Raw genomic sequence first — 12,990 nt, 5'->3', positions numbered from 1 at the left:
CCTAACTGGTTCAACATTAAAATATTTAGTAGTGATTTAAATTTGTTCATTTGCTTGAAGAACTTAGGTGATGTGGTCTTAACTATCTAAAAATTCAAAGAAAAGTGGAAAATATTGATGTCGGAGCTAAAAACATGCGCTCAATGGAATACTGGAAATCAATTTATGTTTTTATCACACTTTGACGTAACTCAATAACTATAGTTGGAATGGAATCATTTATCCATCTATGGGGGCCATTAGTTTATTTCCCATTGTGTAAAAGTTATAAATAACCATAAAATCTTCTGTTCAAGTCCAATTTGCTGTAGGATTTTAACCTCAATGTCGAGCCTTCCACTTCACAATGGCCCTAATCGGCTATTTCCTAAGTCTGCTTTCATTCATGTACTATTTGTGTTGGTTCATTTGTGCAATCAATTGTGGGCGCTTGCAGTTTCTGTCTGGAGAGAAAAAAACAATTGATTTATGTTTTATAACCGGGCGATTACAACCAGTCCTTACAACACCGCGTTCATGTAAACATGATGTAACAACTTTTTTGATTATATTGAAGAACATTCGAAGTGACAATGGGAGTTGCTATATATTTTTTTATTAATTAGGAATCGAATCCATGGGCTATGGCAAAGGTGAGAAAATTCTGAGGTGCAAATTGGCCGCGGTATTCAGACTCATCGACCTCTATGGCTGGACGCAAAGCGCTAACACTCTGATCACCGCCCGATTAAACCAGGAAGATGAGCAGTTCTTGGTTAACCCTTACGGCATGCTTTTCCACGAAATAACCGCATCAAGCCTCATTAAAGTTGGCATGCAGGTAGAACACTAACGTGAGCCATAGGAACAACCACCAGGATCATTTTGCAATTTTAGGGCAACGTTCTCGAGCAAGGAACGACGAATTTTTCAGTAAACGTGTCGGCGTTTTCGCTTCACGCAGCGGTTCACGCAGCTCGTCCGGACCTGCGCTGCATCATCCATGTTCACACTCCGTCCGTGGTCGCGATTTCTGCACTTAAGCACGGTCTCCTCCCTCTAAGTCAGGAGAGCGTAGTGGTAGGAGAAGCGAGCACGTACTCGTATTTGGGTGGACTGTTAGATGCTGACGAGAAAGACAAACTGGCCAGAAATTTGGGACCCATCAATAAGGTGCTGTTGCTGTCTAATCAAGGCAAGTGGTCTTGAATGAAATACATTTTACCTTTCGGAGATTTTTAACACCAGCACGTGCCACCGTGTTTTTTTACCACGCTTTCCTAGGAAAAATGCAATTATGTCGTACATCACTAAGGTTATAAAAACTGAACCATCTATACGATTTCTTGTCCATTAAGGTGCTCTGTGCTGTGGTGAAACCATCGAAGAAGCGTTTTACAACGCCAGAAACACCATCCTCGCTTCCGAGTCGCAGCTCAAGCTTCTTCCATTAGGCGTAGACAATTTAGTGTTACTTAACGACGAAGCTCGAAAGAAGATTTACGATGCCGCCCACAAAGCACCCGAAAGCACCCCAAGGTAACAGTAGTTAGGTTACGAATCGAGAGGGTTGCTTAACATATTGTATTAGGCCTGACCAACCTTCCATCCTGGAAGGTAAGGTGGAACGAAAATGGAGAGTGGGAGGGACGGAATTCGAGGCGCTCATGCGTATGCTGGACAATGCAGGATTCCGAACTGGTTACATTTATCGACATCCGTTGGTCAAGGGCGAGCCACCGAAGCCGAGGAATGACGTGGAGGTACCACCCGCGGTTTCCTCTCTTGGATATTTGTTGGAAGAAGAGGAGTTGTATAGGCAGGGGTAAGTTTGCCCTTAATTGTGCGTTATATACTATCCAAAGTTTTTTTGTTAACACAGCAAATTTCAAAAAGAACGAAGGCTTTTTTGACTTAATTAGGATTGTAGATGAATTGAAAACCACATCTTTACTACCCTACACTTTGATGTAGACAAGTGGTTCAATCCCGCTTTTTCCCTAACGAATCCAACATCTTCGATTGTTATGATGTGCGCCATTTTAATTATTTATGTCGCTTTTGTCGATTTCAGGTTGTGGAAAAAGTTGGAAGGCGGCAGGAAAGGCCATGATCGAAGCCGTTGGCTCAACTCGCCAAATGTGTACCAGAAAGTTGAGATTTTAGAGACCGGAACTCCGGACCCCAAGAAAATTACTAAGGTAGAGATTATTAAATTCGAAGATAAATAGGTTTTAGAAACTGGTTTTGTAGTCGGTTTAAAGTTAAGCGATCTGGTAGTTTTAATGAAAAACTTTGCTTCATTTCTTAGTTGCAAGTAAGGCTTAATAATTATAACGTGGGATTATTTTCACTTTAACTCATTCCAACCAAAGCGCTCTTTCCAAGAGAGCTCTGATCATTCCATGCATTATTAATGTAAATTTATTGCTATTTATATTAAATCTCTATATACTCAAATTTGGTAAAAATATTAACTTATTGAAGTTTGCAATGTTGCGAAGCATCATATTCTAGTCCTCCGAGAAGCATTTACCTATACTTAGGTGATATATAACTTTGTTGCTTGTGCAAAATAAATAAATATGTATTCGAATAAAATTCGTTTATGTGCTTGAAAAAGGCATATATTTCATTAATTTCGTTCCTTGATCATCATATATTTACACCCTTTTGGCGTAAAGGATTTGCTATAGCTTCAAAATATTTAATCCAGTATATTTACATTTTACACTATAATTCTTGATTATTATACATGGTGTTTCTCGTAAGTAGGACTTTGCTATATCTCTTTAGTGGAAATATACAAGATGGTTGAAAACACGTGATAACTGCAAGTTATTTTTCAAATCCTGAATATTTCAGAAATTCTCGAAGATAGGACAGTGGGACACGCTTCATATCAATTACTGATGACAGCTTATAGCATGCAAAATTAAGAGCAAAAATATTGAGGGTGTCACTGCTTCGAGCCGTTCTGTATAATTTCCCATAATTTAAAATATGCTCCGTACTATTTTGTTATTTTTGCATTTAACTATTCGCTCTCTATGTCTTGCTGAAAGAGATTTTAGAAAAATCCCGCCTAAGCGAATCATCGAGTATAATATGCAGTTTTCTAACCTTTCTTTTTCCATAATATTCTTCTTGATTAAATACTATATTAATGAGAAATTATAAAAAGTGTGTCCGTAGTGCGGTGCCTTTGTCACTCTTCCTCTTTTTTCCCTTCATCACCCCATGCGATTCAACGGCAAAGCCAGTACATTGGAGCCTCACTGACATAGCACAACTTACCGGCACACCTTTTTATAACAACTTCTCATTGTAAAATTATGCGTCTTAAAAGCAAGTTCCGCTATTGCTTTATGTCTGATATGCTGGTTTTGCCGTTTCAGTGGGTCGCTGAAGGCTCACCCAGTCATTCCAGTACCCCCGTAAGAATCGAGGACGTGTTACAGTTTGTGCCGAAGGGGACCAACCCCAAGGAATTTAAACAAAAACAACAACAGGTACGTAAATTACTGCTGCATACGTAGGAGATTAAATATAAAGCCATCTCTAGGCTTATTGCAATAAACGATCACGTCTTCGGGATTAATGGTTTTGCGCATGCGTAAAATTTCTTTTAATTCTGTTTAAAATGATTTATGAACCGTTTAAACTTAGATCAAAGACTACAGAAGAGCGGACAAGATATCAGCAGGTCCTCAGTCGCACATCCTTGAAGGCGTCACGTGGGAGGAAGCACGTAAAATGCAGGACGCGGCTGTCACTCAAACAGGTACGAAATCGGGGTCCAAGCTACAATGTTCAAGAGTGCCCACATACACTCAATCGAACTTGTCAAATTAATACTCAATCAAACCAGTTTTTTAATTCGCCTCCAATTCTTGTTGCTAAGGCAATGTTTACAATTAATGGGTACACAGGTGATCAAGTGGTATTAATGGGAGCAGCGTCTAAAGGAATCATACAGAGAGGCCATCAGCACAACGCCACCGTGTATAAGAGTCCGTACGCCAAAAATCCGTTCGACTGTGTGACTGACGAGGAACTGGAAGACTATAAAAAGGTGGTTGAGAAGAAGGCGAAAGGAGAATGTAGGTTTTATTGACTGATTTAATTTTCTTTTAAATTTTCGTTTGATTGTTTTCAGATGATACAGATTACAGCGAATCGGAAGGATTGTCTTCAGCTCAAATTAATAAGCGTTTAGATAACTTTCATCTCAGGTCCCCCACGTCGGTTACAAGTGAAACGGAGGAGGAAAGCAGAGACGGTAAGTTGAACAGATTATTGTTAATATTAGCAGTAAAATAACGGGTGATCACTAAAAAGACCTTGTAATAAGCGGTGCGAACCAAGCGATTGCTTAATCAACAGGAACGTAGCACGTTGATTAAGTCATTTCCGAAAAATTTGCCTATCTAAGACATGCCTCTGATATTTTATGCTTTTTTGAAGATTTTTTGATGATGACCATAATTAAGAGCTTTCCTTTAGCGTTTCTGTTAGACAAGAGGTTTTTCGGAGTACGATAACCTCATATAGCGGCCGTAATATGTTAATAATTTTCAACGCGAATCGTTGCCTATAAATCCCATGAATATAAAATGTATAGGAATTTTAGTTTACCCAGGTTAAAGCATCTATAAAACTTTAGTCGAATATCTCCACCAAAATCAAAAAGCTGTAAGAAGACGAAATGAATGTAGAAATGCATAATTGCGGCTTATTCTTAAATGATTTTGCTCTTCCAGAAGAGGTACTAAAAGGCTTGTGAAATCACACATTGGCATTGACAATAAACTCAATGTATCGCCGTAAATTTGCTCCACAACTTATCTAGATATTCTCCCATTCTAGAACCCCAGATTCTTCGGATAGAAACCACAACGGCTCCAAAGCCGAGCCAGCCAGAGGTTGTGTTAAGTGATGGTAAGTGCGGTGCACATAATTTTTGTATCTCATTTGAAAAGTAGAACATTTTGCATACTGCGCAGTTTAGGAAAACACCGTAATTGTGCACGAAATTATCTTTATTTTGCATGTATAGTCGATTCTCCAGTAGATCAATTCCTAAGAGCTGAACGAAGAACATCTTTCAACAGTTACGCGAGTATTCGTAAGTAGTAATTTCGCCTTTATCTTAAAAGGTTTGCATGTTGTGTAGTTTTTTACATGGTGTTTTCTGGCTTTGCAACCCTAATATTACCCCGCTTGAAATACTTTCAAAAAGGCAGCCTTATAGGAGCACAAAGACAATTGCCTCCATTTACAGCATTTATGATTCAATTCCAGGTTGTGAAGCACTAAAATTCCGATTCCCAAATTCACACTGCTATCGCTCGAGCAGTCACGCTGGCTTCCCCAAGGGCTCATATGCAATACCTAATCCAGTTCACTTTCATATTGCCCGCATTATCAACCGCCCTCCTACTGACAGACCCATTATTAAAACCTTGGCTAAATGCGTTAACAACCCTTGTGTTAGACGAGGGACGATGAATAGTGCTGTGTCACTTAACCTCAGCCAAACCCATTCAGTCGCCCTTAACATTTCCTTACAAAGTGTGCAAGACTTCATCGGCCCTTTTGCAAGAGCTTTAAATTTTGTTGATGTGCCGGTTTTAAAAAGTAGGAGCAGTCAGACGTCTTATTTGAATGATGTAATACCGCAGATTGAGGGTAATGTCAAGTACACCCCCCTATATGTCGATACTTTCTCTGAGACTTTGCACGTTAAATCCCAGTCTTACTCCTTTGAAGGGTGCGTTTTGAACTCGTTACAGAACAATTTAATGGGAGAGATGGGCGTTTTCAGCGAAACTGCAGAATTTAACGAAAGAGATCAAGTTGGGGTAGGAGAGAGCTTGGCGGAATTCGCCGGTGACCTGGAGATGTCTCTGAATAGCTCTAACGGCAGTTCATCCGAGGGTAATAATGTCGTAAATGATGATGCCCAGTTAAATACAATGGAGGAGATGAAAGGAGCCAGAGCCAGCGCAGCAAACGCTGGAAATGTTATTGATTCTTCACTCTTACCAGATCTCAGCCTCCAAAGCGGAGAGATGAAATCGGAAAATAGCCCTGAAGAACAAAAATCGTCAGAGATATCTTCGAGTATATTCGATGGTGTCTCCAACAGCAAAAACAGCTCGAATACAACTACTTTTGTTATAAAACGGAACGGAAGTCCTGAAGAATACCCTCAAAATGATAGAGGCAATGATACAATTAATGACAGGTTAGGGGATATCGGAAAATGGGGCTCGAGCAGTAAAACAGAAAGTGAAGAGGAAGAATTTATGAAAGAATCGCGAACGAATGACCAAGTATTAAACCACTCCTCCAGCAGATCTTCCTCATTTAAGACATATGTGGTTGGTACTGGAAAATCAAGTGTAAAAGAGATAGCTGTAGAGGAAAATACTGGACAAGATTCATTTAGCACTATTGGTGTTATTGATAAGATGAGCGATAATGATGAGATTATTGAGAAATCGAGTTTGGATGGTTCCGACCTGGACACAAAGTTGAGCAATGGAACACGCGTCACAGCTCCAACAGGCCTGATTACGGAGAAGGAAGTTGTTGGCAATAATCAAAATGTTTGTGAACGTGAAGTTTTGAATGAAGAAACTAATTTAGATCCATTATCTCCTGAAATAGTATTTATTAATTCCTCAGCTGACGACTTTGTGAATGAGTCTTGCTTAACACACAAAGGAAATCCCCCCTGTGAATCTCTGAAACTTCACCCCAAATGTAAATGCTCAGAATTTCCTGAGATTGCCATTGCAAAATCAAAACAAACAGACTTCACACCAAATAAGTATCAAAATGGATCTCAAGAGCAAAAATCCTCAGAAATATCTTCAAGTATACTCAATAATGGCTCCAGCAGTGAGAATAGTTTAAACGAAAATACTTTTATTGTAGACCATGAAGCTGAGTGCGCTCAGAATGATGGAGTATCCACTTTAGAGTTTTACCCTTTAACAGCCTACGACATCTTGGTGGATATTGAAGAAGAGAGTGGTGAGAACGGACATGAAGATGTAGCAAATTCACGAGAAGCTTCCCGTCAAAAATTCTGTAGTATATCACAAGAGCAAAGCACAGTGAATAATGATAATTTTCTTCAGGATCAAAGTGAGCACTTTGGCCCTGCCAGAGGATTGACCAAAACAGAGATTTTTAATGCTACTCATGTAGAACCCACCATGAAATTCTGTTACGAAGGCGAAGAAAATAGACTAGAAATCACTAAAACCAACGATCCTTTTACAACAGCAGAAGAAACTGACATAGTCAAACACTACCCGAGTTTCGCGTCTGAAAGCAACGATTCAGTCAACTTGATCCAATCTCAGATTGATTTAATTCTTCGTCCAGATTTCGCTGACCTCAGCGGTGACTTAATGAGAGTTGTGGACGATTACGAGACTGCAGAGGCAGTTGTCAAGGTAGCGAAGCGCATTTCGCAACAGGGGACTTCAAGAAGCATCGATGAGGGTTTCGAGGATCCATCAACAACTACTGATGTTACTGGTTTCATGCCAAACGTTGATGAAGGGATTGTACGTCTTGCCACAGCTATTGCAGATTATTTGCTCGATCAAGGTTTTGAGGCTAGAGAACTGGTGGTTTTCCCTGAGATCGATTGCGACGAACTTATTGTTAAGGTGCTGTCGAAGTTGAAGAATCTTTATGAGGAGCTTTATCCTGACGGATTGAGCAGTGAAGATTTAAATAGTCTTCGCCTTTCCGTTGGGAATTATGTAATAACTTTGCTCTCCATCGACGAAAGATCAGCTGACGACAGCTCGGATAATTTGCTGAACGTCTCGGATAAGATTTTTACCATCTCAGAATATGTTTCGGAAATCCTGGACGTTTTTTTTGGGTCGCTGGACGAGGAATTCACGGCATTTTCGAGAGACGTCTCCAACAGAAGCATCGCCAAGTCGACTCCGGATAAGCAGAGGTTTACCGAAGACCTCGATGTGTCCATAACGACCTTCCAGAAGGAGTCTAAGAGTTACTCCGAGAGTCTATGGATAACGATAAGCCCAAGCGTGTCTCGCAAGTTAAAATCTCCGAGTTGTATCATGGACAACGCAGATCAAATCCCTCCAAGACCGCCTTCAGATTTGTGGGACGAAATAAGGCGATTGTCGCCTATCAGGGAAGAACCGCGAGGCAATTTATTTCAGATCAACGTGCCGCCGGGGTGGGACACAAAATCTACAGATTCATCATCATCTGAAGACTGCGAAATTTTGGAAGGTTCAAGTTCCAACTGTGCAAAGGTTGCGAACAAAGACTCCACAGTCTTGCAAAAGCGAAGATTTCCAGATGTAAATATCATTGTTTCCAATGAAGTTAACTTCTATCGTACGAAGTCCGTTGCTTCAGCTTTCTCTCAAACCAGGAATGTTGCGTTTACCGCTGATATGGAGATACAGAAATTCCGAGATATTGAGGAAATTAAGGAAAATCTAGACGATTCGGGCGACTGGATGGGTTACGAAGGTGCCAAATTTTAACTTTTAAGTTCCATTAATTTTATGTGTTAGCTGTAGTATGACTCACTGTGTTTTTTGGTGTTTGATAATAAAAGCGTGCGTTCGTTGCTTTTCTGGCCTTTTGGTTTATTTCTGTGTTTAACAAGGGTACTAGTCGTGTTGAAGGTTGAAAGTCGGTGTTGGCTGGTGACAGGTAACAACTTTATTGTTATTTTTTCTTGTTAAATGTTTGTTATTTACAACTAATTCTTATTGGAAAATGACATCTGAAGTCGTCCTTTTGTTTAGTAATTAACGAGTTACTGTTTTAGGTGAGAATACAGTGAATGGAGACCAATCGGATGCCCATATGAGCACTTTGTCGCAGAGTAGTAAAGAGGTGAGTTGTCCACCCCAATAATTTGGTGAACTGTAGGCCGTTAGGCACTATCAAGTACTTTAACGTGCCTATTAAACCCATTTAAGACATATCGTTTATGTTTCAACACTCGTTGGAGTTTGCCTGAATGATGAGAAAAATCTTTCACAGCGACAGGTGTTTTATTGAAACGTGTCTCCAGTGCACCAATTTTCAACTGGTGCTGATGAACGCGGTTCCCGTAATTACGCTAAGAAATCGTATACAGTTGTGGCCATATAAATAAGAACGCTCTTTAAAGCGGTAAAACTTCTTTAAAAGAAAAATAATAAACGTACAGCCTCGGAAAAAAGTATTCATAAATCAGAAAAAATTACTTTATAATAAAGTTTGTGCAACAAAATCTCGAGTATATTTCTGTTAATTTATGTCTGTATAAAGTCCACGATTTAAGCTTTTCAATATTAACTTAACATGTAGTTATGTTAATAGTTAACAAACGTAACATTGCATATATTGAATAATGTTCAAATAAAATAGGGAGAAAATATTCATACAGTGCAAACAATTATTTACACTATAATAATTAGTACTTGGTAAGTTATCGTTTTGCTTTCATTGCGGCAGCTAAACGTCGTGTAATTGAAGCTATTAAATTATCTATCACATTCGGGTTGATTTTGTTCCTTTCTTGTAATAAAACAGCTTTCAATTCCTCTTTGTTTGTAATTGGAAGTTTTCGAATATGCCTGTCAAATTCTTCTCATAAATTTTCGATCGGGTTGATGTCTGGAGATCGTAGAGGTGCCTGTAACCTGCGGGGAGTGCTATAGAGAAGCCACAGACGGACTATCTCCGCTGTATGTTTCGTCTTTCTTTTGAACTTGATACAGCCACGCAAACAAAATTGGACTGGTCTAACAGTTGTCCACATACATGGTATTTGGTAGGTAGTGGACGATACTGAATGGGGTACCGGAGGAGGTCGTTCTCAATAGATTTAACCAAACATACCTCTACATATACACCAAGTGTTACAGTTTTCCGGGTAATTAAGTTTTCAATATTTCTTAATTTGACCGTCCGTTTTTGCAATTATTGGAGTCATGGAGGAGGAACAAACCTTTTTATCACAACAATATACTAAAATGGCTTTGTTACTTACCTAGAACTTCAAAAACACGATTTTTTCATCATGTAGCATAGAAAAGAGTCAAATTCAAAAGTGGATTTTTTTTTTAACAGTTAGATATGTATTTATTAAAATTTTTTGAAAACTCCCCTTCGTTTGCTTATTAAATAAGAACAATTTTTTTAAACAAATTTATTGCTTTAGTTGTCGAAACACGGAACGTAAACGTTAACCGGTCGCGGTATCAAATAAATTTGATTTGTCGACGGAGGTACGCGTATGAGCAAGTCAATCTCCGACCCTTTTTTTCTGGCAAATAGTTTGAATTCAACAACATGAATCATTGGCGCATCACGAATTCTAAAGAGGGAAATATAAAAATAAAAAATCGGTTTTCGAGGAAAATGATACTTAGAAAAAAATGTTGCCCTTAACGAGATCTGTCGTTGGCATAAATTAACGTGCTTATTTCCGACACGCCATGTATACGTGTTAAAAGAAAGGATGCAAAAAGGTGTTTGCCCGGACCGCCTTTATTTGAGAAAAAGAGGCGCCGAAGTCTGGCCATACCGGGTATATTATCAAAACGAAAATGTTGCATGTACATGGGCGTAACGTGAGGGTGCACCACAGTGCAGTTCGAGGTGAATCTCGGGGGCGCTATTTCGCGCAAAATAACCAACGACCTTCGTATCTATAGTTGAGGTTTATTGGTGAAAATGATGTTGTTGAAAAAGTGACAACGCCGGGAACGAGTCGCTACCGGATACAAATTGCACAACAATGACTTAACTATATGACACGACACGCATAACGATAAAAAAATTATTTAAACCTAAAATTGCTTAGGCAGACGGTACGATTACTACGACGGATTAAGACTGATAAGTCGTGTCTTAATACTGGACCAAAATTTAAATTTTACAAAAAACAAACAAAAGCGACAAAAATGGTTTCAAAAATCACGAGTTTCTCTTGGAAATTATGAGTATATTTAGTGGAAATTGGGATTAACAAAACGAGAATGCATTAACCGACCGACTTCACCTATAAACGGCAGAAGCACTACTGCGGTACGAGCATCGTGAAAGATTACAAGAAATATTTCCCTTTTTATATACACGTGAATCAACTTGGTGCGTACACAGTACGAATCAACCATGCCGACATTATTACCTATCTATTACTATTTAGATTCTAGTTTTCCACGTTGATTTGTAATTTAACAAATCCAACAGTTTAATTCATAATTTCATTCTATTTTGGATATATTAGGATAAAAAATGAATTAAAGAAAATTAATAGTTTGAGACATCGATTCTGGAAGTGCGATGGGTTTCAACACCTTTTAAGCTTGTTCTGACAAACTGTAACATGGTTTCTCTTTAAACCTTCTCGTCGCGTTTCAGGACCGCTCTATATCTGAGGGATCTCCGAAGAAAGACAAAAAGAAGAAGAAAGGCTTGAGAACTCCATCATTCCTGAAGAAGAAGAAAGAGAAGAAATCCCGCGATGCATAAGGTAAATACGTCTATTCTATAGTAAAATTTCTTATTTAAAAGGGATCCGTTACGGCTTTCAGGTATCGCCGACGACAATTAACGTTATAAGTAATTCTAAAACCGCCTCCTCCATCGAGACTGCCAGCGACATATTCGTTCACATAGTACGTAGCGCAGCAGCTAAAAAAAAGTCTTTTGCACTGTGACGCCAACAACAGCGGACTGCTATGGTCTAATTTCATTAAAATAAACTTTATTATAATATATTACGACTATATTTTAGCTTTAATTGTACAGGGAAGATCAGAGTTATTTACTTTTTCAGTAGAACCTATTCATAACCGTTTTGTTCAGTTAGGGAAGCATAATAAACAATTTGAATTTTCCTGGAATTTACGCCTTAGAACTATCTAGGATAATGACTAAGTCTAGGAACCAATGAACAAATTTTTACTCTTATTGGTGCTTGCCATGGTAACTCAACCTGTAATACTCTTCATTGGTACATCTAAGAACGATTTGTTCATTTGCTGATATTGAAGCCCAAATTTTTTGTCTAACTATGATTGACAGTAGTAATAATGAGTGTCGTTATTACTGGGCATGTCAGTCTTAACAATAGTAAATCATTTTCCCTCCCTCTCTCTCTCTCTCTCTCTCTCTCTCTCTATAACTGTAAATTTTTGCGTGGAGCTCTTTGTAATCTTACATAGTTCTATGTGCTGATTACAATATGATGGTCGCTGCTCTTTTTGTTAGGGTTTGTTTTACGGCTAAATAAGGGCTTTAAATTAACGAGGTCCAATGCCAGACTCCTGTAACATCCAATAACACGATTTAAGTTGTTTATTCTGTGCAATATGTTATTATTACGGTTAAGTTGACAACGTGTCTCTATTTTTGGATGACGTTTTTTTTTCCAATTAAGCCCGTTCGTAGAGCGGCGCGTGCGCGGTAGCTGTGCTGTAATTTAAAGAAAGTTGAGACTTCTCGCTTAATTCGTGTTACCAAAAATAGAAACTTTAATTGTAACAATCGAAGACGAAATGCATTTATTTTTCCTTATAATAATGCTAATTAGATAGGGTATAGCGTTTTTATTATTATGTATTGTATAAAATTTTATTGCTTTTTGCGGACAGGACACTATAATTTCGCTGTTTTACGTCAAGCCTCATTGTGCGACGAAATTAAATTGTAACTATAATTGTGCGGACGTAGGTTGGGTAAGACCGAACACGTTGAAGTCATTGAAATGGCCATATTTGTAAGAGATTCGCAGTATCGTCGAATAAGTTCGTCATTTGCATTGGGTGCGGGATTTAACACTTATAATTTTGTTTATATTTTACGTAGGTATTCTTCCGACTATAACAATTGATGTTTTGCACAAAACTATTCGTTTTATATATACAATATTTTTGTTTTTCTTAAAATATAAGAAATAAATAGCTTTTTTCTTGGTATTTAATATTTTATTTTATC

At 38.5% G+C, this 12,990-nt stretch overlaps 1 protein-coding gene across 3 annotated transcripts in view; it reads left to right on the top strand.

The window, feature by feature from the left end:
- The window catches only part of hts (adducin 1-like protein hts), a 31,045-nt gene extending 18,074 nt beyond the window's left edge, over positions 1–12,971 (top strand). For 2 of the 3 annotated variants that reach the window (XM_066285029.1, XM_066285030.1), the window contains exons 4-17: positions 606–820; positions 877–1,174; positions 1,338–1,518; positions 1,571–1,804; positions 2,054–2,180; positions 3,378–3,491; positions 3,649–3,763; positions 3,912–4,082; positions 4,139–4,261; positions 4,849–4,920; positions 5,039–5,107; positions 8,825–8,892; positions 11,413–11,524; positions 11,586–12,971. In XM_066285029.1, the coding sequence (XP_066141126.1) occupies positions 606–820; positions 877–1,174; positions 1,338–1,518; positions 1,571–1,804; positions 2,054–2,180; positions 3,378–3,491; positions 3,649–3,763; positions 3,912–4,082; positions 4,139–4,261; positions 4,849–4,920; positions 5,039–5,107; positions 8,825–8,892; positions 11,413–11,523 (1,898 nt within the window). In that variant the 3' untranslated portion in view covers position 11,524; positions 11,586–12,971. The remainder of the gene's footprint in view (positions 1–605; positions 821–876; positions 1,175–1,337; positions 1,519–1,570; positions 1,805–2,053; positions 2,181–3,377; positions 3,492–3,648; positions 3,764–3,911; positions 4,083–4,138; positions 4,262–4,848; positions 4,921–5,038; positions 5,108–8,824; positions 8,893–11,412; positions 11,525–11,585) is intronic. The other variant, XM_066285031.1, reaches the window with a different exon arrangement.
- Positions 12,972–12,990: the final 19 nt, after the last annotated feature.

Source organism: Euwallacea fornicatus, chromosome 8 (assembly GCF_040115645.1).
Source record: "Euwallacea fornicatus isolate EFF26 chromosome 8, ASM4011564v1, whole genome shotgun sequence".
Classification (NCBI taxonomy): Eukaryota; Metazoa; Arthropoda; class Insecta; order Coleoptera; family Curculionidae; genus Euwallacea; species Euwallacea fornicatus.
Note: the sequence above shows the minus strand (reverse complement) of the source record. Positions and strands in the feature narration are given on the sequence as shown.